At 42.1% G+C, this 23,538-nt stretch overlaps 1 protein-coding gene across 4 annotated transcripts in view; it reads left to right on the top strand.

Annotated features, from left to right (window-relative positions):
- Positions 1-23,538, top strand: part of ANXA5 (annexin A5) — a 44,762-nt gene that overhangs the window by 8,884 nt on the left and 12,340 nt on the right. For all 4 annotated transcript variants that reach the window (XM_075860499.1, XM_075860502.1, XM_075860500.1 and 1 more), the window contains 5 exons: positions 11,132-11,216; positions 13,037-13,131; positions 14,475-14,588; positions 16,694-16,784; positions 19,682-19,761. In XM_075860499.1, the coding sequence (XP_075716614.1) occupies positions 11,132-11,216; positions 13,037-13,131; positions 14,475-14,588; positions 16,694-16,784; positions 19,682-19,761 (465 nt within the window). The remainder of the gene's footprint in view (positions 1-11,131; positions 11,217-13,036; positions 13,132-14,474; positions 14,589-16,693; positions 16,785-19,681; positions 19,762-23,538) is intronic.

Here is a 23,538-nt window from a genome sequence, read left to right on the forward strand (position 1 = left end):
CCTTTTAACCCCTTCAGGGCTGAGCCTGTTTTGGCCTTCAGGACGAACCTGGTTTTTCAAATCTGACGTGTCACTTTATGTGGTATTTAACTTTTGAAATGCTTTTACCTATCCAAGCGATTCTGAGACTGTTTTCTCGTGACATATTGTACTTTATGTTAGTGAAAAAATGTGATCGATAAATTCAATATTTATTTGTAAAAAAATACCAAGATTTAGAGAATTTGCAAAAATGTGAATTTTTCGTAGTTTAAATGTATCTGCTTGTAAAACAGATCGTAATACCACACAATAGTTACTAGTTAACATTTCCCATATGCCTACTTTTGTTTGCATATTTTTTTTGGACATTTTATTTTTTCTAGGGCGTTACAAGGCTTATATTTAGCAGCAATTTCTCATATTTTCTAGAAAATTTCAAATGCATATTTTTTCAGGGACCAGTTCAGTTCTGAAGTGGCTTTGAGGTATATATATATATATATATATATATATATATATATTATACTTTGCACCTCTCAAAGTATTCAAAACAGCATTCAGAAAGTGTTAACCCTTTAGGCGTTTCACAGGAATTAAAGCAAAGTACAGGTGAAATTTACAAATGTAAAAAACTGCTCCATTACGCCTACAAACATGTGCCCATTGCTTTCAATGGGTTTGACGATGTTCTGTTCCCATGAGGTGTAATTTTAATTTTATTTTTTTCCCAAATTCAAAGTTTCTTTTTTTTTTAATTGGTTTTAATACAAACCGGTACAATCACAATTCGGGAAAATGTGTCCCCAGAAATAGAGAAACGTGACAGATGAGGGCACAGCCGAAACATGAGGGTGAACATCACATCCTATAGAAAAGCAAAGTACCGTAGGAGTCTAAGAAAGCGTATGAGAAAGGAGCATTGCTTAAGAGCGAAAATAAAAATACCACAGTTCAGCGTCCCATACGTCCTAAAATGCAATGGCAATAGTGGGCAATCACAGGAAGCCGATGACCACTTAAGACAGACACAAGAAGGGAAGGAGAAGATAGAATGGGAAACAAACAAGCACAAAGAGACAAGGGAGGGGGGTTCATGGTGAGCCTGGACTCCAGTCCGGATTGTCATGAGTAAATAAGAAGCAGCTAAGAACCTTGCAGAAACATGATTGGAGCAAGCAAACCCCCGCACATCTGTATGAAGTCCCCGCCCCGAGGAAGTCTCATGGGAGAGGATATGCAGTGTATCTCAAGTCACCGCATTCCGGTAGGTGGAGGAAGAAAGGAACATAAGCCATGGAGACCAAGTGTCCTTGTACCTGGTAGAAGCAGCAGCAGCATGGGCCAGAAGGTGCTCCATTCGCTGCAATAAGGCTACCTCCTGGAACCACTCATCCAGCAGTGGAGGGACCGCCGTTCGCCACCTACTTGGAATAACTGACTTAGACACCTCCTCCAAGCGGCCAAGTAGAGTGTTTGTAAATGGGTAATGGCATAGGGAACATTAATAGAAGGGCCACCTCGGGTGAGCTAGGGACCGTGACAGCTAATATAATTTGGAGAACAGCCTCCCAGAACATCCGTAAGGAGGGACAACTCCACCAAATATGAGACTCTCCTCCCCCCCCCGTTGCCCCACAGCGCCAGCATGTGTCGGGCACAGACGGGTACCATTTATGCAGGGCAGCAGGCATCCGATAACCACGAGTTGTAATTTTACGCGTCACTGTCAAAAGACGGCGCGTAAATAGACGCCTGCGTCAAAGAAGTGCATGTCACTTCTTGGGACTTTTTGGAGCCGTTTTTCATTGACTCCATTGAAAAACCGCTCCAATAACGTCCGTAAAATGCGCCGCAAAAAACGTAAGTAACAACTTCTGAATCGAGCTGTTTCAGGCGAAAACAGCTGCGTATTTTCAGACTTATTTCTCTACTGCTTGTGAACATACCCTTATACGTGTGTGTGTGTGTGTGTGTATGTATGTATATATATATATATATATATATATATATATATATTTTTTTAAACTGTACCACAGAAGGTTTTACCTGAGAAATGCAACTCCATATTGCCCAGATTCTGCTGTTTTTAGAAATATCCCACATGTGGCCCTAGTGGGGTAATGGACTAAAACACCGGCCTCCGAAGCAAAGGATCACCAGAATCAACTACAATATATTTTGGCACCATGTCTGGTTTGAAGAGGTCTTGTGGTGCCAAAACAGTAAAGACCCCCCCCAATCTAGGAAACTACACCCCTCAAGGAATTTATCTTGGGGTATAGTTAGCATTTGGAACTCCAGTTTTTTTTGATAAATTTATTTGAATTAGGCCCCATGCACACTAACGTAATCACGGGCTGTAATTACGGGCCCATAGACTTCTATTGGCCACGCGTACCTCCCCGTATGCTTACGGGAAGGTGCCCGTGCCGTTGAAAAATATAGAACATGTCCTATTTCATGCCGTTATAACGGCACGGGCAGTCCCAGAAGTCTATGGGGCTCCCGTAATTACGGGTGACTACGTGTGTGCACCCGTAATTACGAGAGCGTTGCTAGGCGACGTCAGGGGATAGTCGCTGTCCAGGGTGCTGAAAGAGTTAAATGATCGGCAGTAACTCTTTCAGCACCCTGGACAGTGATTACCGATCACAATCTAGATCAACGTGTAAAAAAAAAAAAGTTCATAGTTACCCAGAACTCCCTGCTTCTTCCTCCAGTCCGGCCTCCCGGGATGACTTTTCAGCCCATGTGACCCGCTGCAGCCAATCACAGGCTGCAGCGGTCACATGGACTGCCGCGTCATCCGGGGAGGTCGGGCTGGATGTCGAAAGAGGGACGCAACACCAAGACAACGGCCGGGTAAGTATGAATTTCTTTTACTTTTACTACGGAGAGGGCTGCCCCTTCTCTTTATCCTGCACTGAGAGAGAGAGAAGTGGCTGCCGATTAGTGCAGTGCAATTTTGCAGCGAAAACGTGCCCATAAATACGAGTGGAATACTGGTGACCCCTGGACCTGTATTTACGGGCACGGGTCCGTAAATACTAGTGCAATACGGGTCGAAAACGTGTGACCAAGGACCGGTATTTACGGGAAGAAAAAAATACGTACGTGTGCATGAGGCCTCAGTATGTGAAGATGAAAATCTACTTTTTTTTTTTTTTCCCTGAAAAAACGTAGACCTTTTAACAAGGAATAAAGGAGAAAAAGCACCCCAACATTTGTACAACAATTTTACGTAAATATGCCATATGTGGTAATAAACTGCTGTTTGTACCCGCAGTGGGGCTTAAGAGAAGGGGCGCCATTTGGCTTTTGGAGCTCAAATTTAGCTGAAATGGTTTTCGGTGCCATGTCGAATTTGCAAAGCCCCTGAGAGGCCAAAACAGTGGAAACCACACAAAAGTGACCCCATTTTGGAAACTACACCACTTAAAAAGGCTCTGTCACCAGATTTTGCAACCCCTATCTGCTATTGCAGCAGATAGGCGCTGCAATGTAGATTACAGTAACGTTTTTATTTAAAAAAAAACGAGCATTTTTGGCCAAGTTATGGCCATTTTTGTATTTATGCAAATGAGGCTTGCAAAAGTACAACTGGGCGTGTTGAAAAGTAAAAGTACAACTGGGCGTGTATTATGTGCGTACATCGGGGCGTTTTTACTTCTTTTACTAGCTGGGCGTTCTGATGAGAAGTATCATCCAACGCCCAGCTTCTGGCAGTGCAGATCTGTGACGTCACTCACAGGTCCTGCATCGTGTCGGCCACATCGGCACCAGAGGCTACAGTTGATTCTGCAGCAGCATCAGCGTTTGCAGGTAAGTAGCTACATCGATTTACCTGCAAACGCCGATGCTGCTGCAGAATCATCTGGTGCCGATGTGTCCTCGCTCGTCTGACACGATGCAGGACCTGGGGAAGTGACGTCACAGCGTGTGGATGATACTTCTCATCAGAACGCCCAGCTAGTAAAAGAAGTAAAAACGCCCCGATGTACGCACATAATACACGCCCAGTTGTACTTTTACTTTTCAACACGCCCAGTTGTACTTTTGCAAGCCTCATTTGCATAAATACAAAAATGGTCATAACTTGGCCAAAAATGCTCGTTTTAAAAAAATAAAAACGTTACTGTAATCTACATTGCAGCGCCTATCTGCTGCAATAGCAGATAGGGGCTGCAAAATCTGGTGACAGAGCCTCTTTAAGGAATCTATCTAGGGGTATAGTGAGCATTTAGACCCCACAGGTCTTTTGCAGACTTTATTAGGCTGTGTTCACACAGTTTTTTGCAGGAGGAAAATTCCTCCTGCAAAAACTGCTCCAGACGTTTTTTGCACAGTGGTTTGACAAACTCGTCAAGGTGTTTTTTTTTTTTTTTTTTTTTTTTTACCCTTTCTGACTGATTGAAATGGGGTTTTGGTGGCGGAAACCGCCTCAAGATGGGTCATGTCGCTGCTTTTTACCGCGACACGTTTTTTTTTTTACTCGCGGTAAAAAGAACTCGTCCAACTCCCATTTTTGACGAGTTTTTCGGAGCGGTTTCCACATCAAAAAACTCGTAAAAAAACTGAACAGGGCCTTAAAATTAGACTGTGAAAATGAATATCAACATTATTTCCACAAAAATGTTGAATTTTTTTTCAATTTCACAAAGGATAAAGGAGGAAAAAGCACACCAACATTTGTAAAGCAACTTCTCCCGAGTACGGTAATACCTAGCATGTGGTCAAATGTTTTTTTTCATTAGCCATAACTTTTTTATTTTATTAGATTTTTTTTTTTTTCAGTCAAAGCTGTGTAAGGGCTTTTATTTTTATGTTTTTTATTTTTTTGCGGGACGGGTTGTAGTTTTTATTGGTACTATTTTGGCGTACATGCTATGTATTTTATTTTTTTTATCACTTTCTATTGTATATTTTGGAAGGGGTGGTGACCCAAAAAAAAATTATGATTCTGGCATTTTGTTTTTTTGACTTCTTATTTTTTAATTTTTTTTACGTGACAAGTATCGCCAGCCTCTGAAAACGCATTTGGGCGCTGCCTAGACCTCTTAAATGCGGCAATCGACCGCCGCATCTAAGGGGTTTATTGCCAAAATGAGCGGCGATGGGCCGGTGATCGGCCACACAGAGCAAGGCAGACACCCTGCACAGTTAACCGCCGCTGCGGTGTAGCGCCGCGCAGCAGTTAACTGTTAAAGCGCGGACGTAACGGCACGTCCAGGTGCGTGAAGTTACCCCTCACCTGGACGTGCATTTACGCCAAAGTGCGGGAAGGGGTTAAGATGGTGGCTGCTTTGTAAATAGGCTCTATAAGCCTCCACGTGGACAAACACTCCCTTTTTGTCCTTCACACCAGCTGGCCACTGCCACTATACCACTTTAACTGTCTTGGGCCATGTCTTCTATCACGCAACTCTTACCGCCCAGCTATCCATACAGTGTAGCCTCACACGCCACTGCTGCTCGCTCATCACAAACTGTCGCCACCCCTGGCCCAATGATGAACACTGACAGTACGGTCCTCACCAGTCTACTTGGGCTCTTTACCAGTTTTAAAACAGTCGGATCCCCCCCCCCCCCTTCACCACTTCAGCAGTTTTTTTTACCTCCCCCGCCCCCCCCCCCCCCCTCTCACCATGCTGCAACACCTCTCCTCCTGTTTTTCCTACACAGATCACAGGTCTCGCCAACTTCCTTCCAACACTGAATACTGCTTAACAGGCTCACTGATGATTTATACTGTTAAGCACTGCCCCCAAGTGCGACTTGGCACGCTCGGCTCATGTGTCTATCATCCTATTGCAGTATGGCAAATGCAGCCACAAAATGACGTTCAGGCCTGATTTACACGAGCGTGTGCGTTTTGCGTGCGCAAAAGGCACTTAACAGCTCCGTGTGTCATCAGTGTATGATGCGCGGCTGCGAGATTTTCTCTCGGCAGCCATCATTGTGACGCTCCGTTTGGATGTTTGTAAACAAAAGCACGTGGTGCTTTTCTGTTTACATTCAGAGTTTGACAGCTGTTGCGCGAATCAAGCAGTTCGCACGGAAGTGCTTCCGTGCGGCATGCGTGGTTTTCACGCACCCATGCGCGAACAGCGCACAAAGATAGGACATGTCAGGAGTCTTGCGCAACGCACTCGCGCTGCGCAAAATTCACGCACTGTCTGCACTGCCCCATAGACTAATATAGGTGCGTACGACACACGTGAAAAGCACTCGTGTCGCACGCGCGTATATTACGCTCGTGTAAATGATGCCTCAGGCTGTACATACCAGGACACTGGCTATTTCAAATCTTCACAATTTAAACACCTTGCCTTACCTTCTCAAAAACCGTCAATAAAAGCAACCGGATGCATTATGTACGCTATGTCTTTGGTGGCCAGAATGACCACCCTCTTCTCCTATGTAGAATATCGTAGCGTTTCTTCCACCATACATTTCCAGACAGTGGCCGGTGTCACCTAGTGAAGGAATTAAGGGCACAGCAGCACCAACAAAACTTTACTTACGACGTATTCATACTGCCACAAGGGGCATGAAATACTATGATTACCACAAAAACTGAGTTTTCCCCTTTTAGTTATGGGTATGTACTCCACACATATTACAAGACCACCAGGCTGATCAGGTCATGGACACACATCTGGATTTAGTGTTCATTTAATTCTGGTACTGGGTGTAGCTCATTATTACTTTTGCTATCATTGTATTCTACTAACCACAGAAGACTATTCGCCTGTTTCCATTACCATGCGTTAGTTGTTAGTAATGGCTCATTCCTGTTTATATTGACTTTGTCCAGCGTTGGCAGTACTCTGTATAACCAAACATAATACATTGTTCCAGCTGGACCATTCTCATGGAGATTTATCAACTGTTAAAAGGGTATCGACGCATCAGATCCCAGCTCCCATCAGAGCCGGAAGCTGATTGTTTGCCATGTTTAACTCTTCACTCGCATTGGGCCTTATGCACGGAAGCACAAGGATTAATTTTTTTTCTTTAAATCATTGGTTCTATGAGAAGCCACAAGAATAAAATCTTGGTATGCTCTGTCACGTTCCGTATTAGAGGTATTGTTCCCTAAAATATGCTTATGGAGGTGCCATACAGAACGAGGTGAATACTGCTATAATATAGAGCTGTAGCCACTCCATGTGCCACCATGCAGGGTCCATGCCAGAATTTTTACCACTTTTGCGGAGGATTTGGAGCTCTGACCCAGGAAGGTGGGATACAGTTTGAAATGGCTTAATACACTGGTGGGCTGCCTGTAGAAAAAACCCTCAAACGATCCAGTATTTATATGACGCCCGGTCATTTTTTGAGGGCAATGCCATGTGTATGAACCACATATGGTGGCACATGGAGTGCTTATAGGTCTGTAATATGGCCCTGGAAATCTATATGTTGCCTCTGTAAGGCACTATTTTCTGCTGAAAGCTATTTTTATAGTATGGAGAATACCTTTTACAATGTGGCATGCGGTATCGCATTCCACATAATCCCACAATTTTATATTCTCTCAGGACCAAATCTTATGTAGTATAGTACACCGTAAGGTCCAGTATGGGCTTAACTTTTAATGCGCACCATAATTGGGATCCGTGTGATACGGATCACAAATACAGCCATGTGCATGAGGTTTCAGCATTTGCTATGAAGAGAATGATAAAAAAAACAAACTCAAATCCAAAGTCGGTAAAATCTATATTATAATTATTATTCAGAAGCGGTAGATTCCATGAGGGCGTCTCGCCAAACCGTTCATAATGTGTTGAATGACTAAAAACACTGTTAGCCAACATTAAAATGAGCTTTTAGCAACCGCATGCTCTAAATGATGATTTCTGTGGCTCTTAACAATAAACCTACTGTTCTTAATTACCAAGATGATATTTATGGGCTCCATTATGTGATATTGGGGTTTTTCATTTCAATTAACGGAAGTCATATTTGGGTTCAACCCATTAATATTACCTTTCTCTGTAATATTTCCTAATCTCTGCCTTCACCGTTGCTTTGGGGCCTGGAGTTACTTGTTTCTATTCCGCAGAGAGGAAACGGATGAAGTGGTGATGCAATTGACAGTAAAATGTTTACCTAAGATTTCTGAGCCGAAGGCAGGAGAAGCTGTCTGTTATAATTGCTATAAGCCAATATCACGTCGTTAGGCCTTATTCACACGAACGTGTACTACGTCCGTGGTACGCGCGTGAAAATCACGCGCGTCGCATGGACCTATGTTAGTGAATGGAACCGTTCAGACAGTCCGTGATTTTCACGCAGCGTATATCCGCTGTGTAAAACACACGACATGTCCTATACTTGGCCGTTTTTTGAGCATCACGCACCCATTGACGTCAATGGGTGCGTGAAAATCGCACACAGAAGCACTTTCGTGTGACGCGCGTGATTCGCGCTACAGTAGATAAAGAAATGAAGGAAAAAAAATAAAAGCACCTCCATTTCTTTTTCTAAACTTCAAAACCTCGTGTCATAAGCATGGCATATGCATGAAAATCACGCTGCCACACAGCACATACTGATGAAACACAATTGCAACACGCAGAATGATTTTTTTTGCGCGTGCAAAATGCACACGTTCGTCTGAATAAGGCCTTACTATAGTAGTAGCTGTATCATAATAGTTACTGTAGTTTAAATTCTTGTTTTCCTTTGACTTCTAAACTGTTATCACCCTTAAGAAAAAGCCAATATTCTCTGAAAAAGCCACCCACCCATTTAGTTATGTTCATATTTTCAGCCTTTTTTTTTTTTTCTTCATTAAGAACAATTGTTTAATTCTCCAAATAGAAATATACCTAACCTAAAATTTGGTTTACTAAATGGGGTATTCTAGCCTTAAGCAATTTTTACCTATCCACTGGATATGTGAAAAATGCTAGATTTGGTAGGGGCCCGACCGCTGGGGCGCCCATCGATCGCCAACACTGGGAATTCCGGTCCCTTGTCGTCGTTCCCCCCCCCCCCCTCTCCTCCAGCCACAAGACAGTGGCTGTGAGGAGTCTGAATAAAGCGGAGGCCAGACAGTCGCAAAATGTGGCGTTTTCCGTCAGTCTTAATGCCCGGCCTCCGCTCCTTTGGTGAAAAATGTCCATTTTAATTATGGATTTTGTCAAACCCAGTGTCGGGATGCCCAAACAGCATTTTCTAACTTTCCAATAAATGTACTCTCTAATTGGCCATGGATGTTTATTTCAATAGAGTGAGGGACATAACCCACTACCAGACACCTCTGACTGCGCTTGTTAACATCTTGCCGCTGTTTTTTTTTTCCAAGATTTCTTTATTTGCTCTCCACTTTTTCAGTTTTCCATACATTATATATGGTACAATAAAAAGTGCCGTGAAACATTAAAACTCGTCCCCAATAACAAACCCTCATATGGTTATATAGACGGAAAAATAAAGTAACGGCTTTTGGAAGGTGGGGAGGAAAATGAAAAATGGTTGTGGAGTGAAGGGGTTAATTTTCTTTATTTTTTATTTTTCATCCCGGCAGGGAACGGATTAACGTAATCTATAATGAATTATGCACTGTGTGCACGAACTTCCCTCTCTGCCAGTCATCACCGCCGACATTGCAGGCGAGAGCAGTGTAAATTGCAGCAGGGCCGGGCAGATAGTGTTGAGTGGGCACTTTGGGGAGAGATTACATTATAGTGTCTGAAATCTGAGCAGGCCCTTGTGCAGTACTGGCCCCATGATGGGGTTTTAAATAAAGTACGTTAAGGCCGGATTCACACGTGATTGTACAAGTGAACGGGACTCCCGGCACCATAGACATCTAGGCTATATTCACACAACCGTGAAAAAAAAAAAAATGGGCATTAAAAACTGTCAGTATTTCACAGCCACTTTACATCAGTGTGTCTCCAAATTTTCCTCCATTTCCAGTCAGGCTGTCAGTTTTTTTTTTTTTTTATGGCCATTTGCCGTTAAGTGTGGATTTTAATTACATTTCTTTATTTTTTTTTTTTTGCCCCAATCCCCTGAAAACACCACTGTGCCCCTGTAGATAGTGCCACACCCCCTTGCAGATCGCACCCCCCTACCCTTGTAGGTGGCACCACTGTAGCTCCCACTAAAAGCTGGATCAGCGGTCACATCGGCAACCTCTGGCCGGGGATTATGCTCCCTGACATGTATGTCCATATATGAGCAGAGGCGTCAGGGACTCCCACTAGGAGTGGCCAGAGTTTGCCGACGCCTTGGCCGTTGACTCAGCTCCTAGTGGTCGCTACTGTAGTGCTATTCATAAGGGGGGTTGCAGCTGCGATCTACTAGGGGGTGCTATCTACAGCGGGGGGGGGGGGGGGTGGTGTCTGCAGGGCAGTGTGGCTATATACTAGGAGTCGTCCCAGCCCCGTCCCCTCCCACAAAACTGCTGCCCTGTAATGTATCATTTTTGTTCAGAACAGCAGTTCTGTGGGGAAGCAGGGACAGAACAGGGCGCAGCTTGTCAGGCTGGGTAGACGAGGCGGTGGGGCGGAGCTTCTTCCTGCAGCATTGAGCGGCGGCACCACTAAGAATAGATTAAACCGAATAGTCAGAGCCCTTGACGGCAAATCAAATTATATTAATCGCCCTACCCCCTCTACTAATTTCGAATTTTCTAATACTGTATATAAAAATGTTTTTTCTTAAGTAAAATCCCTTTTTAGTGTCTCTCGTCTTTCTTACCTAACTTTTCCAAAGGGGTGTTACCAGAATATACATCTATCACATATCAGGATGAGTGTTTGATCAGTGGGGGCCCCACCAATCGCTAGAATGAGTGTCCCGAGCAAGACTGCAGTAAGCAGAAAATTTAAATGAAGCGGCAGATGAGCATGTGCAATACTGCCCCATTCAGTCTTTTGGACTGTTGGAGGCAGCCAAGTACAGCGCTTGGGCTGTTTCTTGCCGTCCTATAGTAATCGAATGGAGGGAAAGGGCTCATTCTCGATTGAGGCTCTTCAAGATGGAGGGAAAGCTCAGAAGAAGGGATAAATATCTGTTCTGGGAATGCACCATTTAAGTCTTTTTATGCATACAACCAGTACAAAAGTTAAAAATCCTGTTGAAATAGGAATTTTAAGTGTTTTCGCGTCTCTTTATTTTCTCTCAGTCTACACGAGGAACCATAAAGGATCTCAATGGATTCAAAGCCAATGATGATGCAGAGGCTCTCCGCAAAGCTATGAAGGGATTAGGTATGTTTATATACTGTATGATATGCTTTTCAATTTGCAGTGATTTGATGTCTTGTTGCGCTTCTCCCTTTTTTTTTTTTTTTTTTTTTTTTTCTTTCTCTCTTTTATATGATTATGGGGTCAGCCATCTCAGGCTTTGTTCACATCTGCGTTGGGGTCCCGTTCTGACGTTCCGTCTGAGCTTTCTGTCAAAACAGGACCCTGAACAGACACAAACTGACACAGACGGAAACAAGAGGTATCCATCACCATTGATTTCAATGGTGACGGACCTGGTGCCCGTGGTTTTCATTAGGTCCAGTGCACAACAGACAGTCGTCTTGCCGGAAGCAATAGCGTAGTCGACTACGAAATTGCTTCCGGCAAAGCGACGGGTCCGGTGCACAACAGAGATTTTCGCGGTGTTTTTCCCCGCGGCTATTGAGCACTGCGGGCATAATATGCGACATACACTTTCTCTGCCTCCCATTGATGTCAATGGGAGGTCAGAGGCGTAACAGCGCGAACATAGGGCATGTCCCTTTCTCCCGCGAGCCGGTTTTACCGCTCGCAGGAGAAAACCGCCTATTGCCATTTTCGGCCTGTTTTGCGGCGCGGTTTCCGCGTCAAATAACTTGTCAAACTCTGTGTGAACCCAGCCTTAAACAGTGTTTGGTCCGGCAAATGCAGGCGACATACGATCCATATATTACGAACCAAACACTGCAATGTGAATAACCCTTAATAGTAGTTAACACAATAATTTCCCTCACAGATTAACCCAATGTTGTCCCTTATAATCATTATAGTAAATTATCCCATCAAGTACCTCGCTCAGTCATAATGGGCAACATTTGATTATTGTGTGAGGTACATGATTGGGTTAATTACAGTTAATGTGAGACACATGGAGGTTCAAAATTGATAACACCATGTGCCTCACATCAGAAAACAGGACATTTTTGTGTTTTTGTTTTTTTATTGTTTGCAAAGTATCATTTTGGTACAGAGTATCGCAATATTACTCTAAGTATCGGTATCAAAGCCCAAATTCTGTTATCGTGACAACTCTAGATTTAGCCCCATTCACAGTTAGCCCCAACGTTGTCATTTATTTTAATAAAGAGGAATGTCGTATTTTTAACCACCTCTCTGTAAATGTTAAACCTATGTAGTCCGTCCCCTCCCCCCCCACTATCCCTCTAGAGCAGGAGTCCGAAACCTATGGCATGTGTGTCGCAGCCGGCACGAGGGACATGTCTGCCTGGTGTGCTGAATACTGAGCCCCGTAAGTCCTCTACAGCCTAAACCTAGCCCAACACCGCCCCCCCACACTGGTTTCTTCAGGGGGAGGGAACGCACAACTTTTACATGAGATTTCACTAAAGATATCAGTTTGTGTTGTATAACTTTCATTTACTGCGTGACGTACTGTTTTGTCTTTTCGAGTTCTGAATTTTATACATATATTGTACTCCCTTCTCTGCAGTCCACCATCTCTGCTTCTGGTCAGACACCATCTTAAATATTAAATTCTACCCTGCTATATCTTCCTTTGTGCTATTTTATCAATCCCATGATACCTCAGCACAGCTTCATATGAGCAGCTAGACACTACCATCTCTGCCTGCTGGGAAGGACAGTGTGGTTATTACCTCAGTATTCCCCTAAATAATATAGATAAGTATAGAGCAAGTGAGGCTGAGCTGTAATCTTCTTCTTTATTATAACTGTGTGACAGGAGCCTGTCTAATCATCCGCAGCATCTGTAACAAGGGCATGTCATGTTTAATGAGTCCCATTATTACAATACGCTTTTACCATTGTTTCTGGTACTTTAGGTACTGATGAAGACACGGTTATGAAGATTCTTACATCCAGAAGCAATGCTCAGCGTCAGCAAATCGGTGTTTCCTTTAAGACCTTATTTGGCAGGGTAAGATGGAACTTTTTACAGCATATGTGAAAATAAATACATTGGCACATTTACTAATATAGTATCTGTCCCATGGTACTCTTTGGGGCATTTTTTTATCAACATAATTATACCAGTTTTCTTTGAATACCGGAGATATTTTTGTGACTGAAAAAGTGGATGTGGCCATAGTCCTACACGGACTTGCATGCACAAGTTTTCCAATGCTTTTATGTGCAGAGCAGGCGTAGCTCGGTAGATGCTCTATATTAATCTGTCACCACCTTGGGGAATAAGGCACACATTCATTATGTACTGGTGTACTGCTTGGTGGGAGTACAGCAGTATTACTAAGACTAATTTCACACCAGGGATTTATAAATATGCATAATACAGATCCACAATACATCCGCATTATGGATCATATTGCATTAGTATGTCATGTCATTCGTAATGCATCCAGATACAGCTCCGTACAACTAATAGGCTGTCTTCTAGGGAGAAAAATAAATAACATAAGACAGCCCCTTTAAAACGCGGATGACATAAGGATGCATCTGTGGCTTTAACACTCTCCATAGACGTCAATAGGCCTTTTACATCCGCAAAATGGATGAAAGTAACGCATGCTGCGTATTTTAAAATATGAGTGTATTTTGTACATCTGTGAATAGCCCGTTAGATTAAAGGGGTTTTCCACAATCCGACAACTATATGATCGGTGTGGTTCCAACACACGTACCCTGCACTGATCAGCTGCCTCTGTGCACCAGACGTCCATGCTGAAAGCAGTTGGCTCCGGTCACTGAATAGAAGCAGAGCTGCGGTTCTGCAGCGCAGCCGCTCTGCAGTGTACGGAGCCAACTGTTTCCGCCTCCGTACATTGTAAACTGTGCAATAACGAACATTCAGTGCCTGCAGGCAGCCAGAGCAGCTAATCGCTGTGGGGTCCGGCTGTCTGATCCGCACTGATCATATACTGATAACCTACCCGGTGGATAGGTCATCAGTTGTCCGCTAGTGGACAACCCCTTTTAAACCTTGCTTTGTATTTTTAGCCTCAGTCTGCCAAATTTTTAAAGAATAAGTTATTTTGCCTGGCAAAGAAACGGACATCTCAGTGGAACCTTATAAGTCAATGGGACCCATCGGGCGACACTGGTATCCGTTATACGACGGATCTAGCACTGTGTGGTGGCTTCCATTATAAACTGAAGCCATAACGCAGATGTAAACAGAGCAATTGTCTATGCAAGGTGTCCAAACTCAAATATGTGGTGCTGGGTCTATCAGATGCGTTTGTGCTTGATAATCTATTACGCCTCCTCCTCAATTTCAACTAAATTTCATTCATCATAAAACAGGATCTTGTTGATGACCTGAAGTCAGAACTTACTGGGAAGCTTGAGAAGGTGATAGTTGCACTTATGACTCCGGCCAGTCTGTATGATGCACATGAGCTTAGACATGCTATAAAGGTAAGTAGTTTACTATTCAGCTGAATAAAAACCCTGTAATCTAGCATCGGTTAAGTCTGAAAATCCGCAAGACTAGAAACAGAAAAATGAGCAGGGAGAATCAATTTGAAAAACAATCGCCGAGATGAAGACCGCCAATAAAAACACGCCAAAAAAAGCACAAATGATATTCAGTGGTAACATTTAGATGTGTTTTTTTTTTTTTTTGTTTTTTTTTCTTTTCTCATTGATAGCCAAACGTTGAATGTAGGCAAGCTCTCCAATGGAGACATAGGATATGCCAGATTTATTATGTGGAAATGGTACAAACTTCCGCCTGACAACGGGAAATGACCTTATTTTTGAGACCATAGGACGCACTAGACCATAACTCACCAACAAATTGTAGCATAAAAGGAGAAAAAAAAAGTTTTACATTTAACTGTACATTTCATGTGTTATATTGAGACAATAGTGTGCATGCCAGCCACAGTGCCTCCATGCCACACCATTGTCAGACACAGAAATACAAGATATTGGCAGCTATAGTGCTCTCACCCTCCCCTGAACTCACCAGACATCAGATGTGGAGAGGCAGGGGTTGATGGTGTTGTATATAGTGCTACACAGCAATCCCCCTTGGATATAGTGATACACAGCGCTCCCTTCTATATAGTGCTATAAAACAATCCCCCCTTGTATATAGTGCTACACAGCGTCTCCCACCTTGGACCTGCCGCTCTTGTAATTGCTCAGTATAATGTCCCCCATAGCTGCCCCCACAGTATATTGCCACCGATAGCTGCCCCCACAGTATAATGCCCTTCATAGCTGCCTCTACACAGTATAATTTTCCCCTTAGCTGACCCGACACAGTATAATGCCCCCATAGCTGCGACACAGTATAATGCCCCCATATGTACATACCTAATAAATAAAAAAACATAATTACTTACCTATCCCGGTTCCCACGACGGTGGGGGATGCTTCTCCTCCTCTGCACTGTGCTGTGAGTGACTCCGTGCAGACAGGCGCGATTACGTCACTACATCACGCCTGCCTGCACCGAGCCGCTCACGGCAGAGTGAATGCTGGAGCGAGGCTCCAGCATTCAACCCAACTGAATCTGCGTCCTGCCTCTGCGTCCAGTTGGAAGCGGGACAGCACGGGAGCTAGCAGCGCTGCATAGTTTTGCAGTGTGTGCGGTTCGGGCGGCGATGGGAGCCTCGGGCGGCCGCCCGAACCGCCCATATTATAATCCGCCATTGGGTAAATCTATGCCTGCTACAGGCAGGTAAAAAAGCGCCAAATTTATTAGGTGTAGTAAAATTTAAATTTTTGTTTTTGACTCAACAATTAGTCGCTGCCCTCTGGTTTAAAAAAAACAAACAAAAAAAAACAACGCATTAAAACCTGCCCTAAACACAACAGGCTAATTCATTAAGACTGGCATTTGAAATCGAAAGCACGCTGGAGTAAGATTTGCCTAATTAAGCACATCTCCTGCCTTCCGTGCTCCAGACAGTCAAGTTTCTGGCGTAAATTGGGTAAATTTGTTAGTCAGACACTTTTTTGGAAAGTAGCAGAGGCTGCATAAAAAAAGAAATCTCAATTTCAATGAGACAGGGAAAAAAAAGTGGGGTGTTCGCTCTTCCTGTTGCTTCCGCTTCTGACTCCCATTAAAAACAATGGGAGGCAGTAAAAACCTGTGAAACTAGTTTCTGGGTGTTTTTTGATCACGATACTTTCATTAGATGCAACGGATGTGGGCAAAAAAAGCTGAGGCATAAAAAGTGTTAAAACCCTGGCAGTTCAAAATCTGCCTCAAAATTCCTGAAGGAATTTTGAGGCAGACTTTTTTTTTTATTTTTTTCTTCCTACAAAAAAACTGAACTGATGCTCGGGCTGCATGTTAATATGGCGCCATCCAAATGGGAGTAAAATTGTGGCATGACCACAGTTACTTTATTCTATTTCTATGAAAATAAGTCGCTAGTGTCTATTGCTAGAAATTTGAATATGTACCCCCGTTTTCAGTGTGTTTGTGGGAATACTCTGTCCGATACACAGCATCTGATGGAGCTGCGATATTGACGTGCATAAGGCCTAATTTTCATGTTTTCCAGGGTGCTGGCACTGATGAGCATGTTCTCATTGAAATTCTTGCCTCAAGAACTCCAGCTGAAATCAATCACATCAAAAAGGTCTATAGAGAAGGTACTTTTTCACTGCAATAATAAATATACGTGTTTTTTCCCTTGAGTAATATATGTGTTTCACTGGTTCAATACCAATGGGAATTTTTGGGTTAGAGCCTAACCTTTAATGTGAGATTTATTTCACTTTTTAGCAATTTTAAGATAGTGATACAATTGTATCCATAAAGTTCGTTCACTAGTGCTTGCGCACTTTACATTGACATATGTAAGAAATTCGGATAGGACAAGGATGCGTAATGAGATTTAAATGGTTAATACCATCACACTCTAGTATTTATAGTTTATTTTAGAATTTTTCTTTTTGCTAGCAATTATGTCCACGTTATGATCACAGAATCCATGCATTGTCTACACAGACCTCTGGAATACCAGAGGGTCTAATCTATTAACTCTGCAGTAATTCATCAGGGGCTCACAGAGTTATTTATGAGTAAGGAAACGCGTAGGGCTAGATAACTACAGATAGGCAGGATTAGTGTTTTGCTAAACACGAGATCTCCATAGTGGAATCCGCAGCAGCTGATGCTGTATCCGCTCCTGGCACGTACTGTGCTTGATAAAGCAGCTGATCTGCTAATAAGAGAGCTGCACAGAGATATCTAAGGCCCCATGCACACGACCGTGCCCGCAATCAACGTCCGCGCTTGCGGGCACGGCCGGCCGCCGACTGGCAGCCACATTTTCGGGCCGTGCTCCCATACAAAGTATAGGAGCACGGCCCGCAAAATGCAAAAGAACGGACATGTTCCATAATTCCCGGAACATTTCCACGGCACGGACACCCTTCCGTAGTGCTACGGAAAGGTGTGCGCGTTCAATGAAAGTGAATGGGTCCGTTTTTTGCGGACCGCAATTGCGGTCCGCATAAACGGAGGTTTTTTTACGGTCGTGTGCATGGGGCCTAAGGCTGTATTCAGTTTTTTGCAGGAGGAAAATTCCTCCTGCAAAAACTGCTCCAGGCGTTTTTTGCACAGTGGTTTGACAAACTCGTCAAAACACTCGTCGAGGGCGTTTTTGTTTTTTTTCCAGTTTCTAACTGATTGAAATGGGGTTTTGGAGGCAGAAACTGCCTCAAGATGTGGCATGTCACTTCTTCTTTTTACCGCGACGCGGTTTTTCCGCTCGCGGTAAAAGAACTCGTCCGCCTCCCATTGAAATCAATGGGAGGCTTTTTCGGGCGGTTTTTGACGAGTTTTGCGGAGCGGTTTCCGCGCCAGAAAACTCGTCAAACTGTGTGAACAGGGCCTAAAGCAGCAGTAGCTGGAATACAAGAGATTCATATAGAGGAACACATGGAGCAGCTGCTCATGTTGCTTCAGTCCCTGGCGCACACTTTGTGACAAGGAGGGTACCGGTCCCAACTTGGAACTAAAATATTTAAATATAATAATTTTTAAAAAATAAATAAAAACAAGGCAAATTCTAAAATAAAATATAAATACTAGAGTGTGATGGTATTAACCATTTAAATCTCATTACGCATCCTTGTCCTATCCGAATTTATTACATATGTCAATGTAAAGTGCGCAAGCACTAGTGAACGAACTTTATGGATACAATTGTATCGCTATATTAAATTGCTAAAGTGAAATAAATCTCACATTAAGGCCTGGTTTACACGAGCGTGTGCGTTTTGCGCACGCAAAAAACGCGGCGTTTTGCGTGCACAAAAGGCACTTAACCGCTCCGTGTGTCATCAGTGTATGATGCACGGCTGCGAGATTTTCGCGCAGCCGCCAACATTATGACACTCCGTTTGGATGTTTTTAAACAGAAAAGCACGTGGTACTTTTCTGTTTACATTCAGAGTTTGACAGCTGTTGCGCGAATCACGCTGTTCGCACGGAAGAGCTTCCGTGTGACCTGCGTGATTTTCACGCAACCATTAACTTCAATGGGTGCGTGATGTGCGAACAGCGCACAAGTATAGGACATGTCATGAGTTATTTTTCAGAGGACTCACGCATGCCCCCATAGACTTACATAGGTCTGTACGACACGCGTGAAAAACACGCGCGTCGCACGGACGTATATCACGCTCGTGTAAACGAGGCCTTAAGGTTAGGTTCTAACCAAAAAATTCCCATTGGTATTAATCCAGTGAAACATATAGAGAAGGTACTGCCCAAACTTGTTCCAAGGTTTTATGCGATGGCTCATGCACATAACAACCCTGTATGGCTCCTTAGTACTGTAAATCTGAATATTTTTTTTTAGATGCAAGAGAATAAGGTCTTGGTAAACCTCATTCACTTGCATTGTACTGTACTTCGTTGCAGATTTTAGATGGGGCGTCTGCTATGTTGCGCTCAAAAAAAAATAAATATATATATATATATATATATATATATATATATTTATATTTTTTTTTTTTTTTTTTACTGCCACAGCCACCGCAAAATCGGGCCATTTTGCCATAGTCGTGGCAAAAGACACATTTTGACTGCAAATTATTATTTTTTTTTTTTTTTTTTAAATTAACTCATTGAGACGTGGAAGTTTATCAAACAAAACCCATGTAAAGAAAAAAAAAAAGGCACAGTATGTAGAATATGCAAAACCATTAAGAAAAAGGGAGGGTCTAAAGGAGCTGGAATTGTGCCGAAGTACAATGACCTACATACAGATAAGGTACAAACAATTGTGTACAAAAGTCTGATTACCCTCCTCCAAAACACAATACTCTAATATAGGTTATAGTGACAATAGAAGGATTTCCGATTCACCTAATATGGTGATTCAATGGACAATGACAAACTATAAATTCTAAATTGCACCAATATACCCAGTGCCCACATCAGCTATGTACTATAGCTAATTCACTCATGACAGCTCTACAGAACCATCTTTATATCAACGCTTTCTCTAGTTATACTATATTTTCCATCGCTGTAGAGTATGAACGGGAACTGGAGGACAGCATCACTGGAGATACAGCTGGATACTTTCAGAGAATGTTGGTGGTTCTTGTACAGGTTAGTCTTTTTAAGGTTTTTCTAAATAGATCTGAGCAGGTGAAAATTAAGTTCTTGTGTGTGTTCTGATTCTGTAAAAAATGTTGTTCTTGTATTGCAGAGCTTTATTTTCTCCTTTTTATGAGAGGGTGAATTATCTGGGGTATCTGTATTTCCGCTTCCATTCGCTTATATGTATCCATTCGCTTGATACAGTTTGGAGGGAAGATAATGGATTTATTTTAAAGAATTTCAAAAGGCCATTTTTTCAGGGACCAGTTCAGTTCTGAAGTGGCTTTGAGGGCCTTATATATTAGAAAATCCCCATAAATCACACCATTTTGAAAACTGCACCCCTCAAGGTATTCAAATCAGCATTCAGTGTTTTAACCCTTTAGGCGTTTCACAGGAATTAAAGCAAAGTAGAGGTGACATTTACAAATGTTGTTTTTTTTTTGCCGAAATTATTTTGTATACATTTTTTTTGTAACATAGAAGGTTTTACCAGAGAAATGCAACTCCATATTTATTCCCCGGATTCTGCAGTTTTTAGAAATATCCCACATGTGGCCCTAGTGTGGTAATAGACTGAAACACCAGCCTCCGAATCAAAGCAGCCCCTAGTGGATAGTGGATTTTGAGCCTTTTTTTTTTTTTTTTAGAATAGATTTTAGGCACCTTGCCAGGTTTGAAGAGGTCTTGTGGTGCCAAAACAGTGGAAACACCCCAAAAGTGATCCCATTTTGGAAGCTACACCTCTCAAGGAATTTATCTAGGGGTTTAGTTAGCATTTAGACCCCACAGTTTTCTTTGCCAAATTTATTAGAATTAGGCCGCGAAAATGAAAATCTATTTTTTTTTCCCACTAAAATGTTGAATTTTCTCTTTCGCAAGGATAAAAGAGAAAAAAACAACCAATTTTTGTAAAGCAATTTTTCCCGAGTACGGAAATACCCCACATGTGGTCATACATTTTTTTCATTAGAAATTAACTTCTTCAAGACACAGCCTGTTTTGGCCTTCAGGACACAGCCAATTTTTTTCAAATCTGACATGTTTCCCTTTATGTGGTAATAACTTCGGAATGCTTTTACCTATCCAAGCGATTCTGAGATTGTTTTCTCGTGACACAATGGACTTAATGTATCGAGCAAATTTTGCCAGTAACATAGTATTTAATTGTGAAAAACACCAAAATTTTGCAAAAAATTGCAAAAATTTGCATTTTTCTAAATTTATGTGTCTGCTTGTAAGACAGATAGTAATACCACACAAAATAGTTGCTAATTCACATCACAACCCATATGTCTACTTTAGATTGGCATCGTTTCTTGAACATCCTTTTATTTTTCTAAGACGTTACAAGGCTTAGAACTTTAGCAGCAATTACTCATATTTTCAAGAATATTTCAAAAGGCTATTTTTACAGGGGCCAGTTCAGTTGTGAAGTGGATTTTAAGGCCTTATATATTAGAAACCCTCAGTCACCCCATTTTAAAAACTTCACCCCTCAAAGTATTCAAAACAGCATTTAGAAAGTTTCTTAACCCTTTAGATGTTTCACAGGAATTAAGGCAAAGATGTGAAATCAAATTTTTTTTTTTTTCAGAAATTCATTTTTCATCTATTTTTTTTTGTAACACAAAGTTTTACCAGAGAAACGCAACTCAGATTCTGTAGTTTTTAGAAATACCCCACATGTGCCCTAGTGCACTTATTGACTGAAGCACCGGCCTCAGAAGCAAAGGAATACCTAAAGGATTTTGGGGCCTCCTTTTTATTAGAAAACATTTTAGGCTCCATGTCGGGTCTGAAAGGCTCTTGCGGCACCAAAACAGTGGAAACCCCCCAAAAGTGACCCCATTTTGGAAACTATACCCCTTCAAGAAATTATCTAGGGGTATAGTGAGCATTTTGACCCCGCAGGTTTTTTGCAGAAATTATTGGAAGTAGGCCGTGAAAATGAAAATCTACATTCTTTCAAAGAAAATGTAGGTTTAGCTATTTTTTTTCTCATTACCACAAGGACTAAAAGGAGAAAATGCACCACTACTTTTGTAAAGCAATTTCTCCCGAGTAAAACAATACCCCACATGTGGTCATAAACAGCTGTTTGGACACACGGCGGAGCTTAGAAGGGAAAGAGCGCCATTTGGCTTTTGGAGCTCAAATTTAGCAGGAATAGTTTGCGGAGACCACGTCGCATTTGCAAAGCCCCTAAGGGACCAAAACAGTGAAAACACCAAAAAAGTGACTCCATTTGGGAAACTACACCCCTTGAAGAAGCCATCTAGGGGTGTAGTGAGCATTTTTAACCCACAGGGGTTTCATAGATTTTATTAGAATTGGGCAGTGAAGATAAAAAAAATCATTTTTTTCCAATAAGACGTAGCTTTAGCTTAATTTTTCATTTTCTCAACAAATAAAAGAATAAAAGAACCCCAACATTTGTAAAGCAACTTCTCTGGCGTACGGCAATACCCAATTTGTGGTCATAAACTGCTGTTTGGGCATACGGCAAGGATCAGAACAGAAGGAGCGCCATTTGGCATTTGGAGCACATATTTTGCTGGATTGGTTTCTTGACACCATGTCACTTTTGCAAAGCTCCTAATGTTCCAGTACAGTGGAAACTCCCCAAAAGTGACTCGAGTCACGAAACTACACCCCTTGAGGAATTCATCTAGGGCTGTAGTGAGCATTTTGACCCCACAGGTGTTTCATGTCACCCGGCGGTGATGTCGCTGGCTCAGCTCCTGAGCCAGCTCCATCTCCTTCACGTACAGTTACGTGGAGATGCGGGAAAAGGCCATCTCCCATGACGTAACTGTATGTGAAATGGCGTGAAGGGGTTAATTAACCCTTTCAGGACTGATCCATTTTTTGCTGTCTTATTTTCATTTTTCACTCTCCGCCTTCCAAGAGCCATAACTTGTTGTTTTTCTTTTTCTGTCAATAGTGGTGTGAGGGCTTATTTCTTGCGAGAGGAGCTGTAGTTTCTATTGACGCCATTTAAAGTACCATAAAATATACTGGGAAAAAAATCTGCTTCCATTTTTTGGGGGGTTTTGTTTTTATAGCTTTCGCTGTGTGGTAAAAACGAAAACTTTACTTTATTCTGCGGCTCAATACAATTACTGTGATACCAAATTATTTTTTTTATAGTATACTACTTTTACAAATAAAAATCGAATTGTTAAAATAAAATTTTGTTTTGTTTCACCACCTTTTTTTTATTCGGTTGATTGAGCGGTGGGAGGTCTTATTTTTTGCAGGACGAGCTGTCGTTTTTATGTACCATTTTTTTGGTACATAAAGTGATCAAAAAGTTATTACATTTTTTTATTTCCTTTTGAGAGCTAAGGAGACAAAAAAACAGCGATTTTGGCAGTTTCAATAATTTTCATTTTTTATGGTGTTCACCGCGCGCGTCAAATGGTATATTGTAATAGTTCGGCCTTTTTATGGACGTAGCCATACCAATTTTGTGTTCGTTTTTTTTTTTTTTACATTACTTTAGAAGAAAAAAAACAGAAAAAATTTAAAGTTAAAAATGAAAACCTTTTCCCTTTTCTCACTACTAAACTTTATTTCTTCTACACATTTTATTAGTCCCCTTAGGGGACTTGAACCAGCGATCATTGGATCGCTGGTACAATATACTGCAATACTAATGTATTACAGAAGCCTGTAAAAATAACAATATACTAAAACAGCACGATCGCTGTTCCTGTCCGTTAGTCCTGGGTGTCAGCTGTAATACACAGCTGACACACGCAGCGAATGGAGCGGGCTCAG

This window comes from Rhinoderma darwinii, chromosome 1, assembly GCF_050947455.1.
Source record: "Rhinoderma darwinii isolate aRhiDar2 chromosome 1, aRhiDar2.hap1, whole genome shotgun sequence".
Classification (NCBI taxonomy): domain Eukaryota; kingdom Metazoa; phylum Chordata; class Amphibia; order Anura; family Rhinodermatidae; genus Rhinoderma; species Rhinoderma darwinii.